Raw genomic sequence first — 15,012 nt, 5'->3', positions numbered from 1 at the left:
CAAAGTCAGAACACTGAGATTAAAAACCAGAATTATGAGATTAAATATCAGAATTCTGAGTTTCAAAGTCAGAATTCTGAGTTTCAAAGTCACTACTGTGAGTTTCAAAGTCAGAACTCTGAGATTAAAAATCAGAACTCTGAGAATAAAAGTCAGAATTTCGAGTTTCAAAGTCAGAATTCGTAGTTTATAAATTCACTAGTCTCTTTTACATTCTGGCTGCCATCTAGTGACGATTTACCAGAAGGCACTGTCTTAAATATGGTTTTAAGATTCAAAGTCAGAATTCTGAGAGTACAAGTTTGGGCCATCTTAAAACTTATTAAACACAATATTGAGTTTTGAACACAGTTCTAAGATTCAAAGCGAGAATTCAGAGTTTCAAAGTCGAAATTCTAAGATTAAAAGTAAGAATTCTAACTTTCAAAGTCAGAACTCTGAGATTAAAAATCAGAATTATGAGATTAAAGATCAGAATTCTGAGTTTCAAAGTGACCATGCTGAGTTTCAAAGTCAGAATTCTGAGAGTACAAGTTTGGGCCATCTTAAAACTTATTAAACACAATTTTGGGTCTCAAACACAGTTCTAAGATTCAAAGTCAGAATTCCGAGTTTCAAAGTCAAAATTCTAAGATTAAAAGTAAGAATTCTAATTTTCAAAGTCAGAACTCTGAGATTAAAAATCAGAATTATGAGATTAAAGATCAGAATTCTGAATTTCAAATTCAGAATTCTGAGTTTCAAAGTCAGAATTCTGAGTTTCAAAGTCAGAATTCTTAGTTTATAAATTCACTAGTCTCTTTTACATTGTGACTACCATCTATTGACAATTTACCAGAAGGCACTGTCTTACTTAGAACATACAGTATAATAATGCCATTTAGCTCGACCTTGGGAAGGTCACATACTTATAGTGCACTAACTTACCTTTCTGTACCTCATAACACAGGGATCTTGACTAAGCCAGACCTGGTGGACAAGGGAACGGAAAACGAGATTGCAGGTGTGGTGAGAAACCGGGTATACATCCTAAATAAAGGCTACACCATCGTGAAGTGCCGGGGGCAGAGTGAAATCATGAACAGAGTTTCCCTGGAGGATGCCACAAACAATGAGAGAGCTTTCTTTGAGAACCACCAATTTTTTAGGTAATGTGGCTAACCTCCCAGCTGTCCCAGGTTCAATGGCACAATGCTGATGTGTGGAACCCTGAACAAGCAGTAAAAAAAAATAACTCTCCTTTAAAATCTATTTGATTTAACCAAAAACATGATATCTTATACTAGACTGTTCTCAGGAAGCTATATACAGCACCTGGCAGGCCCCTCCTACTAGCCAAGATCAGTCTGCACTGCATAGAGAACCAGCGATGCTGTCACAGAGTGTAAAACAAAGAATATATAGAAGACGGAAAGGTCTTATTTACAAATGTCATTAACATGTTGGTGATAGGGGAGGGAGAAACTAGGAAGGACAAAATATCAGTGGATTAAACTTCAGTTTTAAAGCAAACCTGTGCTTTTGCAGAGAAGAGGTGACTAAAGAAGCAGACCTTCACCTGCTATTTTTTCCATATAATAACCTATCAAATGGGTTTGTACCATTACTAGAATTTCTGTGAGGGATGGATTCTAGAGCTCTGCACAGTGAGGCTACTTGCCACCAGAAGAGTTACTCAGGGCCATTTTCTCATTTATAAATTCTGAGTCTGACCTTTTTTTAATGTATTTATTCTCATTATAAATGCCAATATACCTTTAGCATCAGTATTTTTTGTTACGAGTTAGCCTACAGTTTCTTGTTTGTGTTCTTACCTCCTTGCTGCAGTGCTGTTCCTGATCCCTTTCACATGTGTGTTTGTCTGTGCTCACCTATGGGCATTGTCTGCTGTTCTCTGGGTTTTATTTCCTTCCCTTCCATCACTTCCTGGCCAGCCTCCTTGTTTGCCTGCCTATATAAGACATGCTCAGTCTAGACAACTTTGCCTGAGCAACTTCCTAGTTGTTGGAGCTCCTGTGTGTTGCTACTGTCTGAATCCTACATTGACTACTTGTGTACCGACCCCGGATTAATTCTCTGACTGTCCTTGTTTTCCGCCTGTCCTGACCTCGGCTAGTCTTTCGGATTTCCATTTGTCTCCTCCCATTGTACTCTGCTCCTGCGAACGGTCTTCTCATCCTCAGCTGGGCATACCCAGGGGCTGCGACCTGGTCCCAGCTTGCTGCAAGTCCATCCCCACCATCAGGGACTCTGGTGAAGAAGCAGGCTGGGGCTTAGACTCCGCGCCCTGGGGAACCCCAAGTTGAGTATCTACAAGGGCTCACTACCACAGGTGCTGACATTTTTTTTTCCTTTAAAGGGTTCTTCTAGATGAAGGCTATGCTACCATCCCTACACTGGCAGTAAAGTTGACCACGGAGCTGGTGCAGCACATTATTGTAAGTCTTTTGCTTGTAACAGTAAACTTCATAGGATAATGTATAACCGAGGGTGCAGTCAGCAGGTTATTCAAACTGTGCCGCGTAAAGGGGAACCTAAACTATAGAGTGACAATCATAGCTATCCTACTTTGTGCATGTTTATTTTGTAGCACAATGAATATTCAATATTTACCACTTGTAGCCAGCAGAGGCTGAGCTACGGTATATGCTATAGTTCTCCTGAAGTCTGATGTACTGCAACGCTATAAAAAACCCAAACAAAGTATATTGTTAATGGGCCTGAAGAGCAAGAGATCAGATTACACACATGATTTCTCTGCCAGCAAAACAAGGGGTGCCCCTCCCCCTTTCCTAGCACAGACAGAATCCATTTGGATTGGTCAATCCACAGAGGCAACAACTATGCAGGCATTTCTGGTCTTGCAAGAATGTGCACCACTCTCTTCACTTAGGAGTTTATGTATTAATCATTTTTTGTGCAGATGTGACAAACATTTGCATAATCAGGGTGAGAATTTCTACACTTTCTCTATTATGTGCTATTTCTATATTGTTGGTGCCACCTAGTGGCCATAATGCATTCTTTTTCCAGCAATACCCCAGTCTGGAAAAAAAATCTATTGTGGCCACTAGATGGTGCTGACAATACAGAGATCACACAATAGGGGACATATGCAATTTGTTTTTTTTTTCACATCCACATAACTAATATTTTTACATAGAATGCTTAGTGTCATGGAGGAGCCTTGTATTAAATTTTTATTTATCTATAGCTACCCCCAACTATGGACAATCAAGGCAATGTTTCTGTGAAGCAGCTACAGTATTTAGTAGGCATCTCTAAACCTTCAGCCACCTAGCATTGGGGCCTAATCTTTAAGGTGGTGCACATAAGTACAATCCCTTTAAAGTCTGCATTCAGTGATTGAAGCCACTAGGTAGAGGGTCAGTCCCTACATTCTAAGTCTCTGCTAGCAGCGATAAATCAATTGCAGCAGACACACACCAGTCCCATCAACAGAGCAAACCTTGATCCAGCACTCTGCTGCCGATTCACTTTTGGGTCTGCACCCAGGCAACTCCGGTCCTCAGCATACAGGATATTATTGCTCCAGTTCTTTGTCTCAGACCACAGGTTTGTAGAAAGCAAGTGGGCACACAGGACTTGTGATGTGCACTCCCCGTGTATTGACTTTCATAGCAGATTTCCTCTTTAGAACTACATCTCCCACAGTTCAGTGAGGCCCACACTAAAGTCACTGGAGCTTCTTCTGCTTGTAGCCCCCCCCATCTTGCTGGAGGCAGACAGTGTTACTTAATTTGGCATGACAGTCCGGTGGGAGCACATAGAGCAACTGCAGCACAGTGTCCAATATTGCTCAATCTCTCTAGCTAAGCACTTGGCTACACAAAGATTTGATTCTGCATGTGAGAGTATGTGCTGCGAGATATGTGCATTTTGCAGTATTTTTCTTTACTACTTCTTGCTTTATTTCAGAGGGCATTGCCCTTTCTAGAGAATCAGATCAGAATTAAATTAAAGGAAGCACAAGATGGACTGAATGATATTGGCACAAAAGTCCCTGAGACTGACAAGCAAAGACTACATTTCCTTATTAAGGTAAGAGATGTAACACTGTCAAGCATTATAAATTAAATAAAAAATATATCTGCGATAAGATAAAAAAAACAATGTAAAGCAGCTGTTAATCACTGTGACACCAAGTGAATAAAACATATAAACAAAATAACAGCGCTAGTAAACAAATAAAACCAAATTATTATAACTTATTTATTTATTTCAGGTACTTATATAGCGGCGTCAATTTACGCAGCACTTTACATATATATTGTACATTCACATCAGCCCCTAACCCTCAAGGGGCGTACAGTCTAAAGTTCCTAATTTACATTTATACATACACATACTAGGGCCAATTTACCTACCAGCATGTCTTTGGAGTATGGGAGGAAACTGGAGGAAACCCACGCAGGTAGAGGGAGAACATGCAAACTCCAGGCAGGTGATACTGTGGTTGGGATTTGAACCAACGACCCTAGTACTGCCAGGCGGAAGTGCTAACCATTTAGCCACTGTGCTGCCCACATAGTGGATATTTCATCCATTATAAATAACATACAGTGAATGGAAATAAAATAAAAGTGTCCATGTGAAAACTGAATTCAAGTGACAAATAAAGTCCCTTCTTCTCCAGAGAATATCAAGTGCTGGCTAGGAGCCGACAATACACCGCGATGTGAAAAAACTCCTCCACCTCCACATACAGATGGCAGTCTCTTACCAGACAAGATGGACCATAAAATTATAAATGGTGATAGATTGCTCAGCTTGAAGATATGCAATAACAATCCCATCATCATAAACCAGCAGCCATCAAGGATGGTGCTCTAAAATGGTTGAACCATGAAAAGATGAAGGTACCCACACGGAAGAAAAATATATTAGAAATATATTTTAAAAATATTCTTCCCAAATATATTGACATATATTTGAAATAGTAAAATTTTGGCAATATTCAATCAAATGCGTTTTTTATATATTACAAAATATATTTTTAAAGATATATATTTTTTTAAATATATTCTTCAGATTTTTTTGTAACATATAAAAAAAAAGTAATTTTAACATATATGTTTACATATATTTGTAAATGCATTTAAAAAATGTAGACTAAATGTATTTTTAAAGACATACAGTATATTTGAAAATGTATTTTTAAAAATATTTTTCATATATATATATATATATATATATATATATTTCATATTTTGTAATAAAAACTTATTTCAACATACAGTATATATATATATGGATCGTGTCTAAATTGGCCCTAATATGTGTATGTATGAATGTAAGTTAGGGACCTTAGATTGTACACCCCTTGAGGGTTAGGGACTGATGTGAATGTACAATATATATGTGTAAAGCGCTGCGTAAATTGACGGCGCTATACAAGTACCTGAAATAAAATTATATATATGTACCTGAAATAAAATTATATATATGTATATATATGTGTGTGTATATATATATATGTGTGTATATGTATGTGTATGTATATGTATATATATATATATATATATATATATATATATATATATATATATATATATATATATTGTGGCAGTACGGTATCCTGCCACGGTGGAAAGCACGATGGAGACCCAGGATTCTCAACCATAGAGGTTGAGGGGCTCCAGGCAGATCTCCTAATGCAGAGGAAACTGGTTTATCAGTTTCCTCTTTGGTTGGTAAAGCCTGTTTTGGGACCTGTAGCCTGGAGATTTCTTAGAGATTTGGGAGGGATGAAATCTCCAATCCTGGGCCCATATTTTGGGAGCAGCCAGCGCGCTGATGGCACAGGTGTGTCCAGGCCTTTTAGGGGAAGCCAGGCCATGATTCTGGTCTCCACCCCAGCAGGAGGATTCCACCCCGGCAGGCAGGAGGTCTCTGCCGTGGAGTCAGGTGGGCTACACCTAGGAGAGGTGGAAGCCAGACTAGCTGTGCGCTAGTGGTCATAATTTGGGAAGAGGCTGCAGGAGACAGACAGTGAGCTGTGTAGCTGAAAGAGCCAGAAGGCTGAATTTGTTTGATCGTGGATACCCCTGTGTGGGAAGCATTTGTGTTATGTGAACTTTCTTTTAAATAAAATTGGGCAAAAAGGCCCTTAAAGAAGCAAGTTGCTGTGTGCTTTAACGAGAAGAGCTCTACCACTTGAAGTGAGTTCCCACAATATATATATATATATATATATATATATATATATAAAATCTATAATTTATTTATTGAAATATGTTTTGAAAAATATTGAATACGGCCAAAATTGTAGTATTTCAAATATATGTCAATATATTTGGGAAGAATATTTTTAAAATATATTTAAAATATTATTTTCTTCCATGTGAATAGTGGCACTCATAGGACTTCATAAGGTGGAAATGGAATTAGACCAGGTCATGCTGTTTTTCTGGAGCAACTGGAAGCTATTATATATTGTATTATAGATTGCGGAGGGATATCTGATTGACCGTATGGGCATTTCTATGTATCATCTGGGGACCAATTCCACCTTATGAAGTCCTATGAGTGCCACTACCTTCACCTTTTCATGGTTCAACCATTTTGGAGCACCATCCTCGATGGCTGCTGGTTTATGATGATGAGATTGTGATTGCATATCTTCGAGTTGAGTGTTCTATGAACATTTATAATTTTATGGTCCATCTTGTCTGGTAAGAGGCTCTGCCATCTATATGTGAAGGTGGAGCAGTTTTCTCACATCGTGGAGTATTGTCGGCACCAGGGGCGGACTGACCATTTTGAAACTCGGGCACTGCCCGAGGGCCCGGGGTCAGTAGGAGGCCCCATAAGATGCCCCTGGTACCTTTTTCATAGGCTTTTTTGAGTTTGGACAAGGACACAGGGGCCCCATGATCCCCTATTGCCCGGGGGCCCCATAAGTTGTCAGTCCGCCCCTGGTCGGCACCTAGGTTGCACTTGATATTCTTTGGAGAAGAAGGGACTTCGTTTGTCACTTGAATTCAGTTTTCACATGGACACTGTCAAGCATTGGCTGAAAACCTCGGAAAAACCAAAACTCAACTAAAGCCTTTAAACCTTTTTATTTGTGTTCTAATCCTGTATCCCCCAAATTATGATTTGTTATTGCTTTCTGTTAGGACACCCCTTGAGTTAAAGACCTAGAGCATACAGAGTACGCACTAAGATCTAGAGCAGGGGTAGGCAACCTCAAGGAGGTGGAGATGCACAGTACCTGAACCAGGGAGATGTCAAAGATCACCGGGCGCAGTGTTGCTTCCTCACATCTGATTTACACCCCTAATTGCCGTACTACCGTGTCGCTGTCCCGTGTATTGCACGGCAATCATGAGTTTAAATCAGGTGGTGGGGAGGCAACACATCACCCCCTTTTCAACACCTGTCAAACACACTCAGATCACTTTTCAGAGGAGCAGCATTGCCTGCTGCAATCTTAGAGCTCGTTCACATGTAAAGTTGGGGGGTGGTAAAACCATGCGATTGAGTCAGAGTTTTATCACCCCCAATCCCTACACCCTTTAGCTACTGAGGCAGCAGCCAAAGGTGTTCACATGTGCAGCAGGAATTAAACCCCCTGTTGCTTTTGTTGGGTGCTACAACCTGCCACTCACGACCCATGGGGCCACTCTGCAAGCGCCTTGCAACTGAATGCTTCTGCCGGGTCCACGGGGTGGTGAGAAAGCAACACAACACTGCCTGCTTTAACTCACTCGCATTGGCCATGCTTGGCAGGTGCTGCACCCACCAGCCATGACAAGGGGGGGCTGAAAGACTGGGGGGCTGTGATGTGAGGAGAGCTGTGATATAGGGGGGGGGGGGCTTTGATCTGAGGAGAGCTGTGATATGGGGGCTGTGATCTGAGGAGAACTGTGATATGGGGGGGGGCTGTGATCTGAGAAGAACTGTCATATGGGGGGGGGGCTTTGATCCGAAGAGAGCTGTGATATGGGGGGCTGTGATCTGAGGAGAGCTGTGATATGGGGGCTGCGATCTGAGGAGAGCTGTGATAAGGGGGCTGCGATCTGAGGAGAGCTGTGATATGGGGGCTGCATCTGAGGAGAGCTGTGATTTGGGGGGGCTGTGATCTGAGGAGAGCTGTGACACGGGGGGGGGGGGGGGCTGTGATCTGAGGAGAGCTATGATGTGGGGGCTGTGATCTGAGGAGAGCTGTAATATGGGGGGGGGGGGGCTGTGATCTGAGGAGAGCTGTGATATGGGGGGGCTGTGATCTGAGGAGAGCTGTGATATGGGGGGCTGTGATCTGAGGAGAGCTGTGATCTGAAGAGAGCTGTGATATGGGGGGGCTGTGATCTGAAGAGAGCTGTGATATGGGGGGGCTGTGATCTGAGGAGAGCTGTGATTGTGATATGGGGGGCTGTGATCTGAGGAGAGCTGTGATGTGGGGGCTGTGATCTGAGGAGAGCTGTGACATGGGGGGGGGGGGCTGTGATCTGAGGAGAGCTGTGATATGGGGGGGGGCTGTGATCTGAGGAGAGCTGTGATATGGGGGGGGGGCTGTGATCTGAGGAGAGCTGTGATATGGGGGGGGGGCTGTGATCTGAAGAGAGCTGTGATATGGGGGGGGGGGGGGGTTGTGATCTGAGGAGAGCTGTGATATGGGGGGGGGGGCTGTGATCTGAGGAGAGCTGTGATATGGGGGGGGTTGTGATCTGAGGAGAGCTGTGATATGGGGGGGGTTGTGACCTGAGGAGAGCTGTGATGTGGGGGTTGTGATCTGAGGAGAGCTGTGATGTGGGGGTTGTGATCTGAGGAGAGCTGTGATATGGGGGGCTGTGATGTGAGGAGAGCTGTGATATGGGGGGGGGGCTTTGATCTGAGGAGAGCTGTGATATGGGGGCTGTGATCTGAGGAGAACTGTGATATGGGGGGGCTGTGATCTGAGAAGAACTGTCATATGGGGGGGGCTTTGATCCGAAGAGAGCTGTGATATGGGGGGCTGCGATCTGAGGAGAGCTGTGATAAGGGGGCTGCGATCTGAGGAGAGCTGTGATATGGGGGCTGCATCTGAGGAGAGCTGTGATTTGGGGGGGCTGTGATCTGAGGAGAGCTGTGACACGTGGGGGGGGCTGTGATCTGAGGAGAGCTATGATGTGGGGGCTGTGATCTGAGGAGAGCTGTAATATGGGGGGGGGCTGTGATCTGAGGAGAGCTGTGATATGGGGGGCTGTGATCTGAGGAGAACTGTGATATGGGGGGACTGTGATCTGAAGAGAGCTGTGATATGGGGGGGCTGTGATCTGAAGAGAGCTGTGATTGTGATATGGGGGGCTGTGATCTGAGGAGAGCTGTGATGTGGGGGCTGTGATCTGAGCAGAGCTGTGACATGGGGGGGGGGGCTGTGATCTGAGGAGAGCTGTGATATGGGGGGGGGGGGCTGTGATCTGAGGAGAGCTGTGATATGGGGGGGGCTGTGATCTGAGGAGAGCTGTGATATGGGGGGGGGCTGTGATCTGAGGAGAGCTGTGATATGGGGGGGGGGGGTTGTGATCTGAGGAGAGCTGTGATATGGGGGGGGGGGGCTGTGATCTGAGGAGAGCTGTGATATGGGGGGGGGGTTGTGATCTGAGGAGAGCTGTGATATGGGGGGGGTTGTGACCTGAGGAGAGCTGTGATGTGGGGGTTGTGATCTGAGGAGAGCTGTGATATGGGGGCTGTGATCTGAGGAGAGCTGTGATATGGCGGGGCTGTGATGTGGGGGCTGTGATCTGAGGAGAGCTGTGATATGGGGGGGCTGTGATCTGAGGAGAGCTGTGATATGGGGGCTGTGATCTGAGGAGAGCTGTGATATGGGGGGGCTGTGATCTGAAGAGAGCTGTGATATGGGGGGGCTGTGATCTGAAGAGAGCTGTGATATGGGGGGGCCGTGATCTGAGGAGAGCTGTGATTGTGATATGGGGGGCTGTGATCTGAGGAGAGCTGTGATGTGGGGGCTGTGATCTGAGGAGAGCTGTGATATGGGGGGGCCGTGATCTGAGGAGAGCTGTGATTGTGATATGGGGGGCTGTGATCTGAGGAGAGCTGTGATGTGGGGGCTGTGATCTGAGGAGAGCTGTGACATGGGGGGGGCTGTGATCTGAGGAGAGCTGTGATATGGGGGGGGGGGGGGCTGTGATCTGAGGAGAGCTGTGATGCGGGGGTTGTGATCTGAGGAGAGCTGTGATATGGGGGGGGGGGGGCTGTGATCTGAGGAGAGCTGTGATATGGGGGGGGTTGTGATCTGAGGAGAGCTGTGATGTGGGGGGGGGGTTGTGACCTGAGGAGAGCTGTGATATGGGGGCTGTGATCTGAGGAGAGCTGTGATATGGGGGGGCTGTGATGTGGGGGCTGTGATCTGAGGAGAGCTGTGATATGGGGGGGCTGTGATCTGAGGAGAGCTGTGATATGGGGGCTGTGATCTTGGGAGAGCTGTGATAAGGGGGAACTGTTAGATGGGGAGCTATGATATGAAGAGTCTGTTATGTCAGGAGGGGGGAGCTGTGATGTGGGGGGGGGTTGTGATTGCAAGAGGGACTGTGATATCAAGGAGAGACTGTGATGTGAAGGGGGACTGTGATGTAAGCAGGGCTATAAAGTTGGGGGGCTCTGATGCGAAAGGGAGTTGTGATGTATGGGGGTCTCTGATGGGAAAGGGGGGACTGAGGACATTAATGCAAAGGGGGCTGTGATGTGAAGGACCTTAGTAATAGAAGAAAAATGAGATTTGGACCTCTGCAGAAAGAAAATGTTACCAACCGGATCTCCGTGAATTTTAATTCAGTACCCCTACTTTAGAATATTCAGGATATTCTACAAAAATCCAGTATTTAAAGTAGATCACAAGTAAATAATTGGACATTTAAGGTGCTCCAAGAAATGCACAAATACCAAGGATGATTTTTTTTGTACAATAAGGGAGAATATGTGAAAGGTTGTCGCTAGCCCCTGGCTATCTGTCTTGATCAGTCTGTTTGAAGGTATGGACGTCCAGAAGACTAACTTCACCTAAGTAATAGACAAGTGCACACAGTGTAGGTGAAATTAATCTACATTTTTTATTAGCGGGAAGAGGATTAATATAACAAAAAAGTAAGGTGGGGGGCACAGAGTATCTGGGAAAAACTTAATTCTCAGCAATTGATTGGCTGAATACAAATACAAGCATTTACGTCAATCCTGAATAATGATGAGAAGCAAAATTTAACTTTCCCAAGAATAAGGAATGTCTATAATATTACATAAAAACTTATCTGCTACATACAATAGAATCTGGCTAGATACTTTTCAAGGCTGTGAACATGATCTTTCTCAGGCATTGTAATTGGTTATAAGTAACAAACAATTATTTTCTCATGGGACAGAAATATTTGACATTTAATTGTATCATAACAGAAACAGGTGCTTGTTAATACAAAGAAATAGTTGGTTACTTTCACCGTCTCTACCAAGGCTAAGCTAAGATAAAAGATAGAAGAATTTTGTGAGTATAGTTCTGTAATACATAACTGACATAGCATATTTTCATTAACTCATTCTGGTTATAATACAAAACAATTAATCAACATGGAATATAAAATGGAGTGGAGGGGAAAAACAAAATGACAGACCTAAAAGACATACATTTCCCTTCAATCCCCTCTTATAATCATTATTTACATATATGATTTTAATTTCCCCTTATACAACATAGTTCTTTTTCTGCTTCTCTCTGTATTTGGCTAGATAACTATTGTACTCTTTGGGTTTTGGGTTCAGTGGGGCAGTTTGTTCTTGGATTTCTTCCTCGTACATAGTCATATCTATACCTTTGTTCATAAGCTTCTTTATACAGGGAATCACACAGCACACTATCAGGGCTATAAGTATCAGGGTGACTACAATAATCACTCCTATTTGTGCTAGCATCTGCTTCCATCCCTTGAGCCATCCAAAATATTGATCCCATGGATCAGTGATCCCTGAATTCCTTTTCAACTCTTCCGACAGATCTGACAGTTTTTTTTATAGCCATAGTGACTTTGCCATTTGGCCCAGTGTTGTCTGGGATGTAGGTACAACAAGTACCTGTTCCTTTTATCATTGCACACACACCACCCTTTTCTGCAAGCATCATATCTAAGACCATACGATTTTGAAAGGTCATGGTGGAATCAGCCTGCAACTGCTCCGCTATCCCCTTCAATGCATCCCTGGTGTAGTTGACAAACCTCTGTTGATTGTAATATATATAATTTATCCAATCAACATTCTTGTTGACGGTGATGATTGGAATGATTGACTCAAAACCTGCTTTGACCTGGTCCCTGGCCTTAAACTCATCTGGGACCCCTCTTGGAACCCCTATGGCGTCTATATACACATGTGGGTCAAAACTACCCATCGGGGCCTCCCTCTTGTACCTCTGAGTACCTCCTGTTACATCTTCAGGGATCTCAGAAGGAATTTCACTAAAAATATGCAGGGGCATAATAGCTTTGGCCAAAGCACACTCACCAGACCACTCCTTCTCCAATCTAGACCTGATCATACCATCACCACAAATCCAGTAGATATCACCTAAAGATTGTGTCTGATTCTGTAAAAGCCTAGATGAGATGTTGCTGTATGTGTGACAAAAACCTTTTGTAAAATTTCCAAAACTTCTTTTTCTTGCCACTCCTCTATAGCAGGTATAATTCCCTGGGTAAATTTGCAAACCTTCGCCTGGTTTGGGGTTTTTTGTAACTATGGGATACTTTGCTTTTCAGGTTTCACAGGAAGCATTCTTGTCATGTGTTCCTGTAAAATGACTTAGAAAACATTCTTCAACATCTTCAGGAAGGTTTAGTGGCACTGTTCCCACATGGGGTCTGGCTGCTCCACAGACATAACAATTAGACTTGTTGTACTGCAGGGCACTGTACCTCATCCATTCTAACCAAATATTTACATCTGAAAATCCCGTCTCCGCTGCTACGGTATCTTCGAAAGAAGGATCAGCAATGGCAATCATATCCCTAATAGTACTGATACGTGGCTTCAGGGGATTGTAATCATTGTTATTATGCATGTCTTGTATCCTAAATTTTCCCCTTGTGCCTGATATACCTCCTCCCCAGTATAACCCAAATACATACATTCCCGAATCACTAGGGCTGGGATTTTCTATGGTAAGCGTATATTTGGCATTGGGCTTGGTAAGAGTCATTCTGTTTATGAGGGATTTTCCGTTCTTGTCCTTCTTATTTATGGCTGTGTCAGGTTTGTATCCCCAGTCAGTTCCTATGTTCCATCCCACTGCTCCCCAATAATCACAGTTACTCCCCCAATAATCATCAGTTACACAAATGTAACCTATTCCCTCCCTCTTATGCGCCCTTTTCCTGCTACTCTCTTCATCCCCTTTTTCTGTTAGGTCGTCATAGGTGAAAGAAAAGGTAGCAACATAGGTATTAGAAGAGTCAAACCACAATGTAATAATCTTCCCCTCTCTGGTAATAGCAACCTTTGGTTTCTGTGCTGGTACATTGGTTTCTCTTTTGGTCCTAGTGTGTATTGGGTGTGCGTTTTCTGAGGTGTTTTTATCAAATGTGTGTTTTTCTAAGGTGTTTTTATCATTGTTGTTGTGACCACATATAACCTGAACAGCACCCAAATCCTCTGGGGAGTATATACAGTTAGTCACTGTCCATATTGGGGTAAACACTAAAAATGTAATCCGTCCCAGCAGAATCCATAGTTTGCCAGAGTCCTTGGCTAATAGAATGCTCATCTTGATTATTTTCAGAGACTTTATTACCGGCTTCACTCACTCTTCGAGGATTTGTATCACCTGCTTCACCTCCATTAATAAACAGCACCTTGTCCTGTTCGAGGTCAGGGCTTTCTGCCCCCGTTAGTACCTCCTTTTCTTGATTGTCCTGTTCAAGGTCAGGGCTTTCTGCCCCCGTTAGTACCTCCTTTCCTGTTTCCCTTGGGTCTGGTCCTGGGCCTTTCTCGACCAGCTTTGCTCTGGAAGCATGGATCCAGGTGGGGCTATGTTCAGTGAGGACTGCTGTTCTGGTTACTGCTACGACCGTAGTTTCTGGTCCATAGGCGAAATCCTGCTGTTTCTTGTTTCTCGTCAGTTGTTTTACGACAATACGATCTCCGGCCTGGAACGGGTGGGTATTTTCCTGTGGAAAAGATGGGAGCTTGCGGATAACATCGTTCTCAGTTTTTATCAATATTTCAATAAGCTTCCTTACATATTCATCTCTGATATTATCATAGTTGTCTCCTGTCATGAATATATCCCTGGCCCAGGGGGTAGGGAATGGTCTTCCCATAAGGATTTCAAAAGGTGAGTATCCTGTAGTCTTGTTTGGTGTCATCCTAATTTCTGCCAATATAGCTGGGAGATACCTTTTCCAGTCATTATATGTGCCTCCTGTTGCCTTCCTTAACTTATCCTTGATAGTCCTATTCATCCTTTCCACTATCCCTGAACTCTGTGGGTGATATGGGATGTGAAATTTCCACTCAATCCGCAAAGATCTGGCCAGCTCCTTGCAGATCTGGGAGGTGAAAGCTGGACCCTGATCTGAATTGATCTGTAATGGCACTCCCCATCTAGGTATTATCTCCCGTGTGAGCAATCTAGCCACGGTTTTGGCATCTTCTCTTTTTGTGGGGTACATTTCTGGCCATCGGGAAAACACATCTGTGACCACACAAGCTGGTTGTTGTCCTCCCTTTGGTTGGGGTATGTGTGTAAAGTCAATTTGAAGATGTGTAAAAGGTGTTGTGGGGTAAGGCAGGTGTTGATGCATGGCTTTATTTGGGTTGTTTGGGTTACTCCTGATACATGTGATGCATCTTTTCACATAATCTTGTACTAACTCCGCCACTTCTGTGATATAAAAATCTTTTTGAAGTTGTTTTAGGGATGTCCTATCCCATGGTATTGTGCAATGTATATTGGGGCGCTACACCGTGGGATGCATGGTTTCCCCTCTTTGCAGATTAATCCAG

At 43.6% G+C, this 15,012-nt stretch overlaps 1 protein-coding gene across 1 annotated transcript in view; it reads left to right on the top strand.

Annotated features, from left to right (window-relative positions):
• Positions 1 to 15,012, top strand: part of LOC149461648 (interferon-induced GTP-binding protein Mx1-like) — a 95,014-nt gene that overhangs the window by 34,922 nt on the left and 45,080 nt on the right. The window contains exons 8-10 of the mRNA XM_089677880.1: positions 950 to 1,148; positions 2,360 to 2,438; positions 3,940 to 4,062. Coding sequence (XP_089534006.1) covers positions 950 to 1,148; positions 2,360 to 2,438; positions 3,940 to 4,062 — 401 coding nt within the window. The remainder of the gene's footprint in view (positions 1 to 949; positions 1,149 to 2,359; positions 2,439 to 3,939; positions 4,063 to 15,012) is intronic.

The sequence above is a fragment of the Staurois parvus genome, unplaced genomic scaffold (assembly GCF_062004578.1).
Source record: "Staurois parvus isolate SC_StPar_1 unplaced genomic scaffold, SC_StPar_1.0 ptg000195l, whole genome shotgun sequence".
Classification (NCBI taxonomy): Eukaryota; Metazoa; Chordata; class Amphibia; order Anura; family Ranidae; genus Staurois; species Staurois parvus.
The sequence above is the reverse complement of the archived record's forward strand: the minus strand, read 5'-3'. Positions and strand labels throughout refer to the sequence as shown.